This window comes from Stegastes partitus, unplaced genomic scaffold (genome assembly GCF_000690725.1).
Source record: "Stegastes partitus isolate 25-593 unplaced genomic scaffold, Stegastes_partitus-1.0.2 Scaffold928, whole genome shotgun sequence".
Classification (NCBI taxonomy): Eukaryota; Metazoa; Chordata; class Actinopteri; family Pomacentridae; genus Stegastes; species Stegastes partitus.
In genome coordinates this window covers 104,747-121,568 of record NW_007578659.1, presented here as the reverse complement: position 1 = coordinate 121,568, position 16,822 = coordinate 104,747, and the positions used below count along the sequence as shown (strand labels likewise).

General features: G+C 41.3%; 2 protein-coding genes across 3 annotated transcripts; one reads left to right on the top strand and one right to left on the bottom strand.

The window, feature by feature from the left end:
* Window positions 1-353: 353 nt before the first annotated feature.
* Window positions 354-16,313, top strand: chmp1b (charged multivesicular body protein 1B). Of its 2 annotated transcripts, XM_008293992.1 has the most exons (9): window positions 354-365; window positions 12,482-12,647; window positions 14,204-14,301; window positions 14,384-14,530; window positions 14,638-14,706; window positions 14,811-14,918; window positions 15,018-15,061; window positions 15,277-15,349; window positions 15,561-16,313. In XM_008293992.1, exons 2-9 carry the CDS (start codon window positions 12,632-12,634, stop codon window positions 15,603-15,605), a joined length of 600 nt encoding a protein of 199 aa, XP_008292214.1. In that variant the 5' UTR covers window positions 354-365; window positions 12,482-12,631; the 3' UTR covers window positions 15,606-16,313. The 2 variants fall into 2 exon arrangements, with proteins under 2 accessions (XP_008292214.1, XP_008292213.1); XM_008293991.1 differs by lacking the exon at window positions 354-365 and having other exon boundaries at window positions 12,460-12,647.
* Window positions 6,332-8,647, bottom strand: LOC103366316 (protein FAM46C-like). The gene is made up of 3 exons (XM_008294007.1): window positions 8,086-8,647; window positions 6,992-7,030; window positions 6,332-6,915 (listed from the first exon to the last, which is right to left on the bottom strand). The coding sequence occupies exons 1-3, from the start codon at window positions 8,636-8,638 to the stop codon at window positions 6,332-6,334; spliced, it is 1,176 nt and encodes a 391-aa protein (XP_008292229.1). The 5' UTR covers window positions 8,639-8,647.
* Window positions 16,314-16,822: the final 509 nt, after the last annotated feature.

Below are 16,822 nucleotides of genomic sequence, written 5' to 3'. Positions count from 1 at the left end.
TGTTTCCTTCTCCACCCAGCACATGCAAAAGCAAAAGGGTCCCCGGCCACCTCTCTTCCACAGAAATATTTATTTGTCCATTGTATTACACGTGGCTTACTTTAACTCTTTCGTACGTTATTAGCGGCGAGGAAAAAGGAAATATTTGCACATTTACCTACTCCATGTGGCAGCTGAGTGATAGAGATATTCGAGAAAGAGAAGTAAGATGAAACCTCATGATTATTGTGTGAGAATGTTTGAACTGTGCCAGCACACTCTCAATTCAGTTTGAATAGGATATGACTAGAAAGTTTCTTTCCGCCTGTGCATGATTAAGCTTAAGGTCCCATTTGATTGGCTTTCTTGATTGTGCTTTGTTTTTGGTTTGAAGCAAAGGTAGCGACCATGGATCAGCCCTTCGCTTTAGTGTGTCGTGCCATTTCCTTCTCCCTTCGTTTCGAACCACCTGTGGACTGAGGGGTTTCTAACTTTGGGTAGATCAACTGCACACATGACGGCTTTTTCCATGACAATATACAATCACTGTGTCTATTTATTTGATAATCTGTGATTCCTGACTAATCTGAATTCTAATTACAAGGCAGCTCTCATGCAGAGCGGATGCCTTTTTTTTTCTTTATTTTTTTTGTTTTATTTTGGCACCAATTTACCTAAATCCTGCGCAGTCGTGCAAACGTCGTGCTGAAAAACATTCGAGGCAGCATCCAGTCAGGAGATATCGGAAAACGATGACTCACATTTCAACACTCTCCGGGTGCTCTAATCCAAACACACCTCCTCATCCCTCTGTGTGTGGTCACTGACATGAGAGAGAGGCCTCGGAGGTTATTTTACAGTTTGGTTAGTGTCAGGTTCTCGCAGAGAAAACACACAAATCAGCAGATACATGTAGGGTGCTCTGAGCGGCAGCATTAACTGGTGTCTTGAAATTATTCTGGTTGAGTGTGATAATACTATGATTCTTATTTTGGGATCTTATTTTCATATAGTAGACGACGCTTAGTCTTGCCTCAAAGCATCAGATTAGTTGATGACCGATACAACAATAACATTCTACTGTAGGTGGAATAAGCTTACGTGACTGTCTTTTATACACAATGTTTTGATTGTATGTGTTTTCTTTTTTTTAATAAAAAAAAAACTGAATCTCTCTTAAAAAGAATTTGTCGTTTTATTTCACAATATGTCTCGGCATTATATCTGTCCACAGTAAGCCAGGACAAGCTCGAAGGGCTATTCGCCAGCACTGGGACTGAGTCATCTGTTGTCTTTATAATGGGGTCGTAAACATCCACTGAAGGCAGAGATTCAAGAGTTTCAGAATACTGGGACTGTCTATTGACTGAGATAGGCAGACATAAACCCGACTGTACCATTCGCAACTGCCTAACTGCATTAATGCACTGAAAGCTGGGGGTGAGTCAGACGAGGAGCAAACAAGGTTGAGCTGTGACGCACCATGCTCCGCCACACCTAGAAACTGCAGAGATGCTGGAGGATCATACGAATTAAAATGGATCCATGCATAAAGAGGTAAAAGTCACTTCTAAGCTGATAAGGGGGCAAAGCCAAAGTGTGCAGTCAAAGTAATAGAAAATAAGAGGAAAAAGAATGAAAGGTGGCAGGAGTTTTTTATCTTCTTTAAAACACCCCGATTGTAAATTTTACTTTTGTGAACGCTGCTTTGTTGGGATCTTCCAATGCTGATGATATCAAGTGACTAAAATGTGATAATTAAAAGGCTGAGTTTTCACAATAGTGACACTTTGCAGCAGATGCTCTGGGTTAGTGCAAGAAGATCGTGTTTGCCAATTCATCAGGAATCAAACCAAGGTCTAGATTAGGATTACATGATCTGTATGGATGCAGTTGGGTATCAGCAGCAAAAGTGTTAATGTGTTACTGGAAAAGTGTCTATATGAAGAATTAAGGCACAATAAACACATACATCAACTCTCAACATTCTGGTAAAAATGCCCCAAAACAAAGGAAAAAGTCAGGATGTACCTGCCATTCTGACATTTTTTTCTCCAGGTTTGCACAGTTTCAAATATCTTTGTACCCAAGAACATGATAAATCAACATAAACCAGTCACAACATCAAAACAACCTGCCTGGAAACGTGATCTCTGGCGGCATCTTTTGGGTCCCATACGCTGCAGGGTGAGGCCTGAATCAGGTTTGTTCTGCTGCCTCCCGTTGAAGCTCCATTAGATTGGGGTCCATGCAGTTTGGGGGTTGTTCCTGAGCGTTTTTTTGTCTTCTTTGTCTGCTGGGAGAGGCCACTGCCATGGATGGGGGTGTGCAGCAATGTTCAGGCAGGTCATCCACATAAATGCAAGGACCTAACATTTTCCAGCAGAACATTACACTGTAATGAATCGATCAGTGTCATTTACTGTTAAGGCTGATATACTGAATCGGTACTGAGGACCAGACTAACCAAGCAAGCAGGCTTTGACGCAAACTATGTTGGAAAAGTACAAATGTTGTTTTTTTACTTCCAGCTAAAACTGTAATGCTTTAAACAATTATTACTATCACTTAAACTAGAACTCTTTTCTGTGCTTTGCCAATATTGTTGCCATGGCACCAAAGAAAAATAATACATTTGATGTGAAGATGCATTTTAGTAAAACCTGCAGTTGCCCAAAGTATCACAGAAGATGTGCTCATGCTTCAGAATTGAATTAAAAAGGAATTCAATGCTAATTATACAAAATGACTGGCCTTGCAGCCGGATGAAAATAAAAACCTGTGAAGGTGTCATTTGGACCACCAAGGGAAGACTCCAGACAGCGGTTGTGTTATATTTATTATCACAATAACACAACAATCTGAGCAACCAGATATCATTACAGGGATATGTGAGTTTCTCTACTGGCATAACAGTTCCTTAACACTACACAACAAACCCAGAGTCTAAAGATAAGATACAACCACTTTAAAGCTACATAGGGCACTACAGTATTTTAGATGTCTTCAATATTTAGTCGGAGAATCACAAGCATTTAAAACACCTTCGTTACTCGACAACATCTAAGTGCATTTACATTGTGCTTCAGTCTCAGACTTGGTGTGAAGAGCTCACATATCCTAACCTGTGCTTAAATTGTCTTTTTTTTTTTCCTTTTTTTTTTTTAATACTGAATACATTTCAATGCAGTGAACAAACACACAGGGACAGAGTGCAATAACTCCTGGCTGCATTGTAGACAGCTTAAATAATTAAAATGAGCAGTAACATTTTTGCACACAATGGCAGGCATCACCCCGACAGAACGTACACTCACTTCGTCCACTACAACAAATAACTGTCACCATGTAACACATACAGAAAGTCTATTCAGCCCGGGATGGCTGATGGGAAAAAAACAGGGGCTCCCACATGCTCTCTGTATTTTCAGCTGTTCACTGTGGATTTGTCAACGGGTTTAATCTCAAATTAAGACAGCCGAAGCTTTGTTCATTATTTCAGTAAGAGGGCAAATCCTTGTGACGCTTCTCTGATAAGGGGTAAGAAGAGAACTTATTTAACAAAATGCAGTGAATTCACTATATATGGGTATGGCTCCAAGTTCAGGATTTAACAATAGTTCAAAAAATATTACAACACAAAAGTACATCTCAACACCTCCTAAGACGATAACATCTGTCACTGGTTGCGATCAAAGGTTTGCTTCAACACTGTGAGGGACTGGTAGAAAATTATTAGGTGAGGAGCGAGGCAAGGAAAGTGGGAGGGTATTCAATTTGTATCTTATGTAGTTAATATATTTTATGATATAAATACTCATATTTCATGTTAAAATAAAACATTAAAGACCCTAAAATCCTATTTTCTCTGTCAGTGTTTTTAGTATAAATGATGAGGTCCGACATATTCGTGTTTTACAACCCTAGGTTTTAAAATGTTGGGTTATTTCTAATGAAATGATCTCTGTAGTTCCATTTTTATCACTGGTTTTTACATTGCTGTAAAGTGGAAGGTGCTCAGCTGGGAAAAGGCGATACCAAATGAATCCAGTTTTAGCAACATCTGAATCAACATCTGTTGTGAGCTGCTGGATCCTTTGCCTATAGTTCTTGTCCACTGAGAATCAGATCTAATCATATCAACTAGAGTCAGACTACATCATAATTATTGTCTGATAAGATGGTCAGTGTGTCATATTCAGGGATTATGGAGGCAGAAATTCTTGCCATGACTTGGCGAAGACACATGACAGACTGTGTGTTAGTCACCAATCAATCATAGCCTGCCATCTTTAAGATCCTGCGTGATGTGAATGGGAAGGAGATTCCAGGGACTGGAAACCAAACTGCAAACAAACAATAGTGTGAATGAAAGCCGGGCTTCACTTCCATCTCCTACATACAGCCACTCTGTAATGACCTTTTGGTGTCACATCTGAACAGACCTGGTACTCTTTAGTGTCATTTTTTCAACATGTCGGGTAGTGCACTATACAGATAAACATTTCTGAACGTTGAAAATAGACATCATGGGTCCATGACAAAATGTTCTCTGCTGGTGTCGTCACTGTGGCTGAACTTAACCAAGACAGTAAGTAAAAATGAGACAACATCAAACAGAGCTAAATGTAAAAATAAGGGTCCACACAAGGGGATGTAACTTCACTCTCCTGGATGAAGTTGTGTGACTCCACCCAGCCAGCTTTCTTTTGAGGATCTTTTAAAGAGATCCCTCTAATGAAAATATTTCCCCCCCTTGGTAATATAGTTATACGGTGTTTTTTATGTGTTGGAAGACACATCATGAGCAAATGAGGCAGCCAACGCTGTGACTTCCAGGTAACAAACATGAGGAACAAATCCTGTCAGCTTTCAGGGTTGGGCTTTCTGTAAAGCAGGATTATTTTCATGTAAAAAAAAAAACTTCTAAAGATGTAACTCTGATACACAGGGATGATTGTTTAGGGGTTTAATCAATGACAGAAGAGAAACTTTAAACTAGAAAAACTCTTTTATGTCTATCAGCACTGAACATGGTTGGTATCAAGGCTTGAGGTCAGGGAGTTGGACACAGCCAGACTTTCTTTGTGTAAGCCGGATAAAAGTGAGCCACCTTCGTGACACTGTGAACTATGGCTTTAGGCCCATTATACTTTGTTACTATTATGTCGTAGCGCAGCCCCCTGGTGTGTTTTGCTGAGATGCCAGTAGTTTTGGCAAAATGGTATTAAATGGTGTTTGACACCCTGGAAATGAAATGAGGTCAGAATGAAACTAGCTGTGTTATTCAAGAAATCCCAAACAAGAAATAAAATCAAATAAAAAAGATGGATCCATCTGTAGGTCACAATAAGAGATCACCATTATTTCCCTCAAAACTTTAGCTCCAATTGATGTCTATTGATTTCTATCCCAGATGTTTATTCCACAAAACTTAAATGATCCTGAAGAAACGCTCTCTCATCTTGCCTGTGCTACTGTGTATGTACAGCAAAATGGCAATAAACCTGATTTGATTTGATTTGATTCGATTTGATGTAGAACAGAAAAGAGGGTTGGATACGTTTTCAGGGGCTTTAATGTGGAAGTTGTTGCTTTTGTTTAAAAAAACTACGAAACCTCCTTCCTCGCTGGCCCAATAATTTTTACACAGTCCCTAATGGCATGAAACCTTTGACCTCTCTGAAATGAGGGTGCTTACATTCACAAATACAGAACTTACAATAGTATGAGAAGTACCACAGGTGATTGTGTCCAAAGTATTCCCTCAGTACATGGTGTCCTATTTCTATACAGTTAATTCACAGGTATAGCCACATGTTGAATTTTACTCTACAGAGACCGATGACCACAAAACAGCTATATGGGGGTTTCAGCCCCTCAGAAAGATTTAACGTGACTCAAACTTGAACCAAACTAAGATTTTCGTTGCCAACAGGTGTTTCACAGACTATGTTTTATATGTTGGATTATCGTCCAGCCATAGAGACATTACAACATTTCTCCTCAACAGGGGACGGTGATCAGTTCAGAGCTCCGCCAAAACTGAGCTGAAAAGTCCCTCATCTTCCATAAAACCCGCTCTACAAGCTTTCTGAAAAGTGGGCTCCGAATGTTTCCTTCCTTTTCAAAAGTGTTCATCTTGAAACGGTGACGTATGCTTTGCCTCCAGACCCCTTTCAGTTCAGACCTTTTGTTATCTTACGTGTCATAAGCAGGAGGGATTTCAAAACATTAAACAACACTGCGCCCGTGGTTGCCTGTTGTCGCTAAAACTTCCATTTGTGCCTCTGCTTGCAGAGCACCATGCTAAAAGCAGCCCGCATGCCTCCCTGTGGGCATGTCACAGTAGCTACACCAGGCCAGTCTGCATGTGCACGTGTAGTGGGTAGGGGTGGTAGACGAGCGGGGGCTGAGCCTGAGTGATGAAGTAGCTGTTGTAAATGGGCTCGGCCATGTACGGAGCCGGCTGGTAGAAGCAGGTAACGTTGGCCGTGTTGGGGATGGCGTTCTGCTCGCCCAGCACCCTCAGAGCCAGGACCGTGATCATATTGAGCGTCTGTCTCCTCTCATGTCCCATCAAACACACCGTGCTCTCGTCGATGACGCGCCGCAGGGTCATCAAATAGTCGTACTTGCTCGTCTCCTCGTTGCCAATGAAGTGGCACTGCAAGTAGGCCTCGATCTTCCGCTGCTGCTCGCTCACGTCAGGGAAGTCGATGAAAAAGCGGGAGCACATGTATCGCTCCAACGACTTGATCTCGGTCTCGCTGGCTGGTCTGAAGTTCCTCACCAGCAGGTCGCTGTATTTAAGCAGACCCCCTCCTCGGATCTCCTCTGGGTTGTGGGTGGCGATGAGGCGGTGGCGGAGGTGATCCATGGCCTGCTCGAAGTCTCCGTACATGCACTCGGCCTCCACGGTGATGGTGGGCTCGCCTGCTGCCCCGACCCACAAGCTCGACCCGTAGTTGTTTGGGACGGCGTCTTTCGGCCCAGCTTTTTGCTCATCTACTTGAGGCTGTGAGGCTACATTTGCTGTACATGTGTGGCTCTGAGTCTCTGAATCAGGAGGCTTCTTCGAATGTTTTGGCTTAACAGTTTGTTCTACGGTTTCACTGGAGCCAGTCCCCTCCTGAAGCGTACTGGCTGGACTGCGCGTGGGCTCTGCGAGGGCATCTGTACCCTCGACGTTCTCTGATTTGGCGTCCGGTACATTTGAGCCATGAGCGCTTTCCAGCAAAGGAGGTTTTGGCTGAAGTGGTTTTGGTATTTCTATGGGAGGAAACAGCTGTGTTGTAAGGTCTGACAAATCAGTCAGTAAAGACCATTTTTCAGGCTTGCTGATCAACTTCCTTGACATTTTTCTTTGTAATTTCGGAGAAGGGCAGTAGTCTGGCACAACGTCCTGCGATGTGCTGCAAGTCTTTTTCGCTGGAGGAGGAAAAGAGAACTCATGATGTGAATCTTGTTGGCTTACGGCATTTTCAGTCTTGCAGATTACTGAGTCTACTTTGAACTGAGTGATTTCTTTACAATGGGATATTTCTTGGGGAGCTGAATTTTCAGTGTGCGTTACAGGCACCGGCTGGGAAGCTTGTGACTCACACAAATCTTCATTTTTCTGTAGTTTTAAACATGCGTGTGTCATGATTGGATCTCTGACATCTGGAAATAAACTATTAGGGGATGTAACTACAGGGTAATCGTTGTGATTATGTCCTTCATCTCCTCTGTTTTCTTCACATAGCTCAATTACAATGTCCTCCTCTGAATGAACATCCTCAATGCCATCCTCTTCCTCTCCATGTAATTCAGTTCCCACAGGTTCTGACACCTGCTGCACCTTATGATCTCCATTTACATGCTCAGCGGCTGCATGTGGAAGCTCGTCCTCAAGCACAGAAACCGCTTCATCCTGACACGGACTTTCTGCACTGGTTGCCATCGTTGCATCTTTTTCAACATCCTCCTCAACATCCCGAGGAATGCTCGATTGCTCTTGCGCTTTGTTTTCCTCCTCATTGTCTCTTTTAGACAAATTCCCAGCATTCAGTGCCAACTTTCCTCCTTGTTTCCTTTCTGTCTCCCAGTAGGACTCCAGCATACGATCTAATATTATCTGGAAGGAGTCCACGCTGAACTCAAACTGCCTTCGGAGGGAGCTTACAAATCGGAGCCCTACGGTTTTAGCCCTGTTGTTAGAGAGTGAGATCAGGCTCCATCGGTCGTGCTCGTTGAAAACTTTCACCATCTTTTGCACATAGGCTTCCTTCATTGTCAGGCAGGTGATCTTCCGTCTGTTAACGCCACAAGGGAGGAGGTCTCGCAGGCTGCCCAGCACCACCTCCTTAATCACCTGGAAGTCCTCCTGCCTGGGCAGCTCCACTCCGAAAATGATGTCCAAGTCTCTGTAGCCCAGGCCGTTATCTCTCACCAGGACGTGGCTGGCAGTCGCTCCATTCAAGCGTATATCTTTAACCTGGATGTCTCTTTCAACCAGTCGATCTTTCACCACACGAATGATGTCTTTCGCTCTCACCTGCAGTGTGGGAAAGTTTCCTCGTCCGTGGATGGGGATTACCTCCGTCAAGACTTTGTCGAGAGCCTGAAGCTGCTCCAGGGTCAAGTTGTGGAACCTCTTCTCTGTTTGAAGCTCCATCGTCCGTCCTCACCTGTGAAAAAAGAGGTCTGACATTTGCATCACATTGTGGCTAACATCTCATAACGGATAATGAAAGGGCGAAGCAGTGAGACAGATAAGAGAACATACTGTAATGTAGAAACTGTGCTTTTTCTTAGAGTAATACAAACAAAAAAACCTTGCCTGCTTGTCCTCTCTGCAGCCTTTTACAAATGTGCACAGAAAAGGTTTTTCTTTTCTTCTATCAATATCAGTATCATGAGGATGTAGTATCCTGTCGACATCCTTTTCCTTGAGCAGATTTTTTACTCATTTGTTTACTTGAAAGTCTAGACCTTTGTAGGCTTGGCATTTGCCCTTTTGTTTTCCTCTCCTTCGGAAAGTCTCAAATGCACAAACGCAACCAAACAAATAAAAATAACTGAGCTAAAGGCTTCTGCAACAGATGCTTTCACCCTCAACTCTCTCCAACTGCAATATGTGCCAATTGTTCATTAGCTATATTTGAAATTCAGCAGTTCAACATTAAGCATAATGAGCAGCTCTGAGGACTGAGGATGTGTTGGTCATTAGCTTGTCTGATGTGCTGCCACTAGATGGCAACAGAATTGCAACATATGGCAAAGTCAACTGAATGGCTTAGTAAGAGCTTAAGCATAAGCCACTGGTGGCGCACTGCAACTAATTTACCTTCAACTCAACAAGTTTATCTGCCAATAAAACTGTGTTTTCACATTTAGCTCTTACAATGATGGTGACTGAATATACAACAGATCAGCGGCACCATGGTTGCCACTAATCAGCAGTTGCTTGGTCTCCTTTGTGTTGCAGAGAGTCTATTCCCCAGACATCCAAGTTAGGGCAAACAAAAAACAAAAAAAAGCCAATTCCTGCACAAATATAATCACTTCTGTGCTAATTTATTAAAAAGTCAACGTTTGGTCACAAAACATCCATGAGAAAGGTGCTCAAGACATCTGTGACCTTCTTGAAGATAGATCCTTGTGACCAAAACGTCGACTTTTTGATAAATCAGAGTGATCGTGTGTGTGGGAACTGACTTTTTTCAGATAGATATTTGCTTTAACTAATCACATGCAGAGGACATATTTTTAACGTGTCTAGTTGAGCTGTAAAATAAGATGACCCCACCCACAATGCATTGTGAGTTTGGAAAGGGACTTTTTTTTTTACATTCCAGTTACATGATCAACATCATCAACTGTTTCTTGCGTCATTTCACTTGCTGGTTACGGATGGATAAACATTCAAGAGTTGTCAAGTAGAATGTTTTTTCCATCATCACGTGTTCATCTGTTAGCTACAGGTGACTCACCTGTCTGTCATTCGCCAGCTGACGGTGACAGAGACAGGCTGGTTCTCAGATCCATAAGAGACAAGCAGGACCTGTCTGTTTGTACTGCACCTGTATGTAGAAGCCTCTGAAGGAGTGCTGAATCTAAGCTCGTCATACCAAACAGGGCAATGCTCTTGTTATAATACAATAGATTGCATAATGTTGACACCTAATAAATAGCATGATGTTGCTGGACAAGATGCTTTTTTCCTGGTTTTCCAATGTCACAACAATGTATTTGTGAGAGTTTTTGAAAAAGTCTTACGAATAAAAAGGGGAAAAAAAGAAAATAAGTAAGAGAGAAAAAAGGTACGTCATCATTATCGTACGCTGACTCACTCAGTACAGAGGCAAATGTCAGATTTTTAGCCTGTTACCGAAAACACTACAGTGAAGATCCACATTTAAATGTGTACGCACAATATATTTCTGGTGAAATTTACCTTATGACAGCATTGGTTGCGCTGCTACCCTGTTCTGCTTTTTTCTCTCCTTGCTGCTACAATTATACTACTAGAAAAAAGAAATTCTTGAAAATGTAATCAAAATCAAACCAGTTGTGTATGAAAACTAAGGTTTCAGTCATTTCCCAAAGCCTGAAAATCAGTGAATCATCACTTAGAAAGAAATGTCATTACGTAATCAGAAATAGATATCAAGTCTGGACCAAGAATGAGAAATAATCACCAAAATATTTATCAGATTTTGTCCAAATGACATTTTCTTTTACAATTATTATGTTTCAGTTGAACATTTTTAGATATAAGTTGGATAAAGGTGGCAGAAAACATATTGCTGCACTTTAATAAATTGGAACAAATTCAGCCATATTCCTAAATCTTCATGGAAATACTTTGACATACATGCCAGTTTTTGGTTGTTTTTCTTTTCTTAAAAGCAAACTGATTTCATTTGTACGCTTTTCTGGCTGGCCTGGTCAGTGATGTACTGTAAACAGCACTTGATCATCTGTTGAGTGCACAGCATGTGAGCAGCCTCCTGCACCATCAGTCTGTGTTAGTATTTGGCGGTCATCAGTGCAAAATGTGGCAGCAGCAGCAGCATCATCTCTGGGGGGTAACAGGGAGGGAAGCAGGGCCCACAGCAGCCCCTAGTGAATCTCTGGGGTTACATCAGCTCGGTCCTGCAGCAGGACTGCTCTTCTGCCACTTGGCTTCTTTATAGATAAGACTATATGAGTCATACAGCCACTGAATGAAGCATCAGTCGTTGGCTCTCCTGGATTCTTTCCCTGTGCGCAAAATAGGAAAAAAAAAAAAAAAACGACACAAAATGCACCACTTGAGGTGGCATCAGGGCTGTGGAGCTCATCAAATATTTACCCAGTAAAGCTGGTAAAGGGATTGTAGCAGTATTAGTGAGCATATATGGTCGTGATGGGGATGCATGCATGCTGCTGGGCATCTTTTTTTAAAGCACTGCTTCCATCTACAACATTTTGCAGAGGCCAGTTTTCTTCTTTAATGTTCCACTACAGTCGTTAACATGTTGTTTACTGAACTCAAAATGGTTTTATTTCTTCACCATTTAGTTCAACATGTGATCAGCATCTGGATTTTCTGGTGCATTTAGTTGCAGCTTATAAGTTGACATGCAGTCTTAAGTAAACGAAAAGGGCACATTTTTGAAACTGAATATAAGAAAACAGAAGGCAGCATGAGGCAAAGCATAAAAGAAGACGCACATTTAAAAAAAATAAAAATAAATTAAATAAAAAAACTCACCTGCTTTGGGGTGAAAGTGGAAAGTAAAGCCAGAGGAGAAGACACAAGAAAGAAGAAAAACACTGATATCCAACAGGTTTGCTTTTTTTTATATATATGTTTGTTTTTTTTTAAATCCGACCCTCGTTGGAAAAGGTTGACGCCGAAGTTAACGCGGACACTTTCCCCTCAGCGCAGTTTCCATGGCAATCAGGCGTCACGAAATTTACGGTAAATCACGACGCTCTCTCGGCTATCTCTCCAACTGCCCGAGTGACAGCAAGTTTCAAACAAACCCCCGGATCAGAGAGGCTTCCACACGCATGGTAGCAGTTTGATAAAGTTTGACTGCTGCTGCTGTCGGTGGAGCACCACCACCCGATATGCGAGGCTCAACTACCGGCGTGCCACCGCACTGCCGAGCTGTTGCGGGGTGAACATCACATCAGACGGAGTGAGTCATCCTCTCTCCCCGCCGTGATCCACACCGTAAATCTAATCATCAATCAACCGCTTTCACCGCCCACCGCTCCGCCGGCAACAGCGACGCGGACACTTTCAGCCGACTGTTTTTACTCTTTAACTCCACCCGGCCGGCGTTTCCCCCATTTAAAAAACGCTCAAAATGTCGCGTTTGAACGTTATTTATTTTTTATTTTTTTGCTCTTTTCATTCACATTTGGCCAGGAGGAGGAGGAGGAGGAGGGGGGCAGCTCCCTCGTGACGTTTGAATGGAATACCGCCACCACGTGACGGTGACGTCGTTCATATTTTGGTGAGAGACCCGGAAGTGCGGAAGAAGGCGAACACCGAAACCAGAAAGGCTCAACTTTCACCGACTACTTTGGTTTTATTTCACTTATTTTTCGGCGGACTTTCCGTGAGAATTTCGTCGTGTGTATTCCGTAAATCCCAGAGAACAGCGTCAAGATGCCAGCCATGGAAAGTATCCTTTACAAAAACAGCGAAGAGAAGCGGACTGTGGTGAAGCGTCAATACGAGAGCTAAAGGAGCGAACACAACACGGTAGTTGACGACGGGACTGGTGAGATTTATGTGCGACAGGCCGCTGAAACGTCGGTAAATAGGCCAGATATTGACCAAAAGTCAATGTAGCGCCCTACTGAATAAATACAGCGTTTCCTGATCGGTTCAGGTGTCGTAACTCGAAACAGAACCGAGCTGAAGGCCGCAAATGCTTCTATTGCTAATGGCTGGAAATCCAGAAAGTGACACCGAGTAATTTAGTTGAAGCAAGTCATAGTGTAGCTTGATACTCCGAATAAAAAAGTAAGGAACTAATAAGATCAGGCTGTGTTTAATGTTAATCGTATTCTTAACTATTTGTTGTTAATCACAGCTACAAGATTTTTTTTCAGTAACTACATAAACAAAAGAGAGAATTAAAAGGACACTCCAAAAATACCTGTTACGTAACCTGTACTTTTCCCAGTGTGGCTACTAGGACAGTACAACAGTTGAGGTAAAGTGGTTAGTTTTCAATAGCAGAACAAATCCCACATATTTAAAATGGTAAATATTTATGCACTGATTAAGGCATTTAGGGTCCAATACGGAAATTGCTGTTTCCTGAGTTAAAGTCCACAAATTATGTGTTGTCTCATAGCAGGTTGTCGTGACATAAATAACAATCTTAATACTGATTAACATGATTAGATTTATTTATTTTTAAGAAATGTAGGCAAGATACGTAGTAAACAGGATATTCAACAGTTAGAAAATCACCTTGTCAGTGCTCTCTTGTGGACAAACTGTGTAATCGTGACACTGTTTCTATTTCTGTCTTATCATTTTATATTACTTAAGGGCCGCCAGGCACTGATGCTGACAAGTTTATTGCAAGTAAATGTATTGGCCTGATCGATCAGTCGAGATCTGCTGAACTTGTTGGATTATAATTGACAGAGAAACACCTCATTCGCTTGATTTGGTCGGCTGTATCTGATTGGGGAATCTTTACAGATCTGCCTGCCAGTACTGTGTTCATCACTGTGGATGGTATTAAGGTAATTTAATAGAAACAAACAACCTTTAAGCAAGTTAGAACGAGTTTTCTTGCCTCAGAATAGGCCTGTTTTACTTTATTTTTTAGGAGTCTATGTATTTTGTTGTTGTTTCTGAGCATTAGAAAAAACAAAATGTCTATTATACTTGACTAAATGAAACCCAGTAAACAAAGATGGTTCCTCATTTTTATTATTCTCAATTTTCATTGTTTTGGGACAAGTTAATTTTCTTTGTCCCTGGCTAAAACCTCTCTGTGGGGAGTGGCAAAAATTCCTCAACGAAAGAAGGCATTGAGTAAAAAAAATTAAGTGACAAGTGAGATGCAGGGATTTACAGGCTTCCTACATAAATGTCAAGACTTCCTCCTGAAGTTTCCTCCTGCAATCCTGACTTCAAGCGCAGAGGGTTTTGAAGTTATCTACAATAGCAAAAGGGGTAAATTTTCCTTGTTTTGTCCTTAACTGCATATCCCAGAACATCTCTTTAATTTAAAGTTTGCTGCCAAAGATCTCCAAAGAAATTCCAAAAAATGCGACAAAGAGGAAAAAATAGAGAAGGCTAAAGTCAAGAAGGTAAGCATCCCCTCTGAAACCAACCATCGAGCCAGCACTTTATGAAAGCCTGCTGACTCCGCTTTATTTTTGTCATTTCTAGGCCATCCAGAAGGGGAATACGGAAGTGGCAAGGATCCATGCAGAGAACGCCATCAGACAGAAGAACCAGTCTGTGAACTTCCTGAGGATGAGCGCTCGCGTAGACGCAGTGGCAGCGAGGGTCCAGACTGCCGTCACAATGAACCAGGTGCACAACAGACTGCTGTCGCCCCAGTTAGAGGCTGAAGACTGGAACTTCACATACGTGAATGCTTGTTTGTTGGCATTTTAGTGATGTGGTATTTTGTTTCTCAGGTCACAAAGTCTATGGCTGGAGTGGTGAAGGGCATGGATGCCACTCTGAAGACTATGAATCTGGAAAAGGTAGTGTCTTATATGTAGAACTATATCTTTTTTTAGTATTTAACATGTAATGACCGGATTACTCTTAAATTATTAAACATTGTGTCGTTTTTCTTTTTCTTCAGATTTCATCCCTCATGGACAAATTTGAGCACCAGTTTGAAACTCTGGATGTTCAGACAGCCCAGATGGAGGACACCATGAGCAGCTCAACAACTCTCACAACACCACAGGTATCACTTTCTCTGCTTTGCTGTTATATGTTTTCTGACTGTCCGACAGCGCCTGTTGAAGAGTTTTAGTAAAAACCTAATGTGTCATGTGTGTTTCAGAACCAAGTGGATTCATTGCTGCATGAAATGGCTGATGAAGCAGGGTAACGTTTTCATTTTTGGCCTTAACACTCTTTGTAAATTAAAAAAAAATGCATATTAAGTATAGTTTTACAGGCACAGACTGCAACAACTGTGGCTATTGGTATCATAGATATTTGAGAGACAGTCAAAATAATGTTTTCCATGGTGTATTGAAAGCAGAGATATTTTGTGTTAAAATCCAAGTGCAGGTTTTAAATGTGTGCTTCATGCTTAGGTTGGACCTGAACATGGAGCTCCCTCAAGGACAGACAGGATCAGTGGGTACCAGCGTGGCCTCTGCAGAACAGGTACGCTTGCTGTCGACAACATCTTTGTGACTATTTGGACCTGTGTCCATAGACTCAGTAAAAATCGTGGTATAAATGTAATGACTGAAACAAAATTTCAACTGCTTTCGACTGTGGATTTAGTGGCTTTTCCACATATCCTTGGTTCCTCTTTCATCGTCGTCTTCCTCACTAATGCCGATGTCTCTCTCTCTCTTTCTTTTGTCTAAAGGATGAACTGTCTCAAAGGCTTGCCAAACTCCGAGATCTCGTGTAAAGAATACTGCGGTGGACTGGCACTGTGATGCAGAGCTATAAGACACCTGTACACTACCTGAATATTACTCCCAAACATCTTTTATTTACATCTTGTCTTCTCTCCGACTTACGTCTCATGCATCTCTGTTAAGGAGCTACTGTATCATTGTTATGTTTTTCCACATGTAAAGGCCCTTGTTGGTTCTGTGTTCATAACATCACAACAATTGTAATTATTCCTTGGCCATCTTTTGATTTACTAAAAGATTTGCTCTTTAGGGAAAATGTATGTATTTCTTAAAATTATATATATTTACCAATAGTGAATCCAACATTATTGCTAAATAAGTATACTTCAGAACTCCATAAATACAAACACGCGACAGTTAGAACCCCGTTTCATATACTGGTGGTAAATAAGCTTAAGATTTTGGATGGAAAAAAATATTATTATTATTTTTTTGTTCATACTGGCATGATTGCAGATGTCATTTATGCATTTTTCTCTTCATGATATGGGAGTGTAAAAGCCTTTCCTCCTGACTGGTGAATTGACTTCTTCAGTTGATTTATTGTATTTTATTTGTGATTCATATCCTAAGAAGATCCTGGACAAGTAGCCTGTGTGTTTGTCTGGTGATCTTCAGTGTTTTCACTGATCACTTGGGGAGGGCTGCAGTTTGGAAATTAAACAGTAAGTGAAAAATAAAATTTTATAATAATTGTACATGTTTTCCTTTTCACTGAAGTATTTAATCCATTATTTCATCTGTAGGGAAATGGTAATTTTGAACATGAAGTAAACAACAACAACATGCCACACTGTACGTCTTTGGCTGTGTTGCAGATGGAAAGCTTATAGACATTATAAAGATTCTACTATTCTTGACAAAATATATTTAAGATGTAACTACTACAAATCCTCAGAAAGACAGCAATAACAACTAAAACTAAATATCCAGTATTCAGCATTCATTAGAAATGTTAGAATTTGGTGTATGTAAACAATACACAGAACCATAATATGAATATGCAGTGTAATCATAAAATTGATTAATGCATGCAGATAAAATATGAAGTAATCCAGCTGTGTGGGCTCAAAAACGCTTCATGAGGTGGACAAAACGATGATATGTTTAATTTCTGAGCTTTTATGCTGTTGTGTTTTCCCTTGACACGAATGAATTTGAAACCATTCACTGCCCTCTAGTGGCCGCCAGATGGAGCTGCAGCATC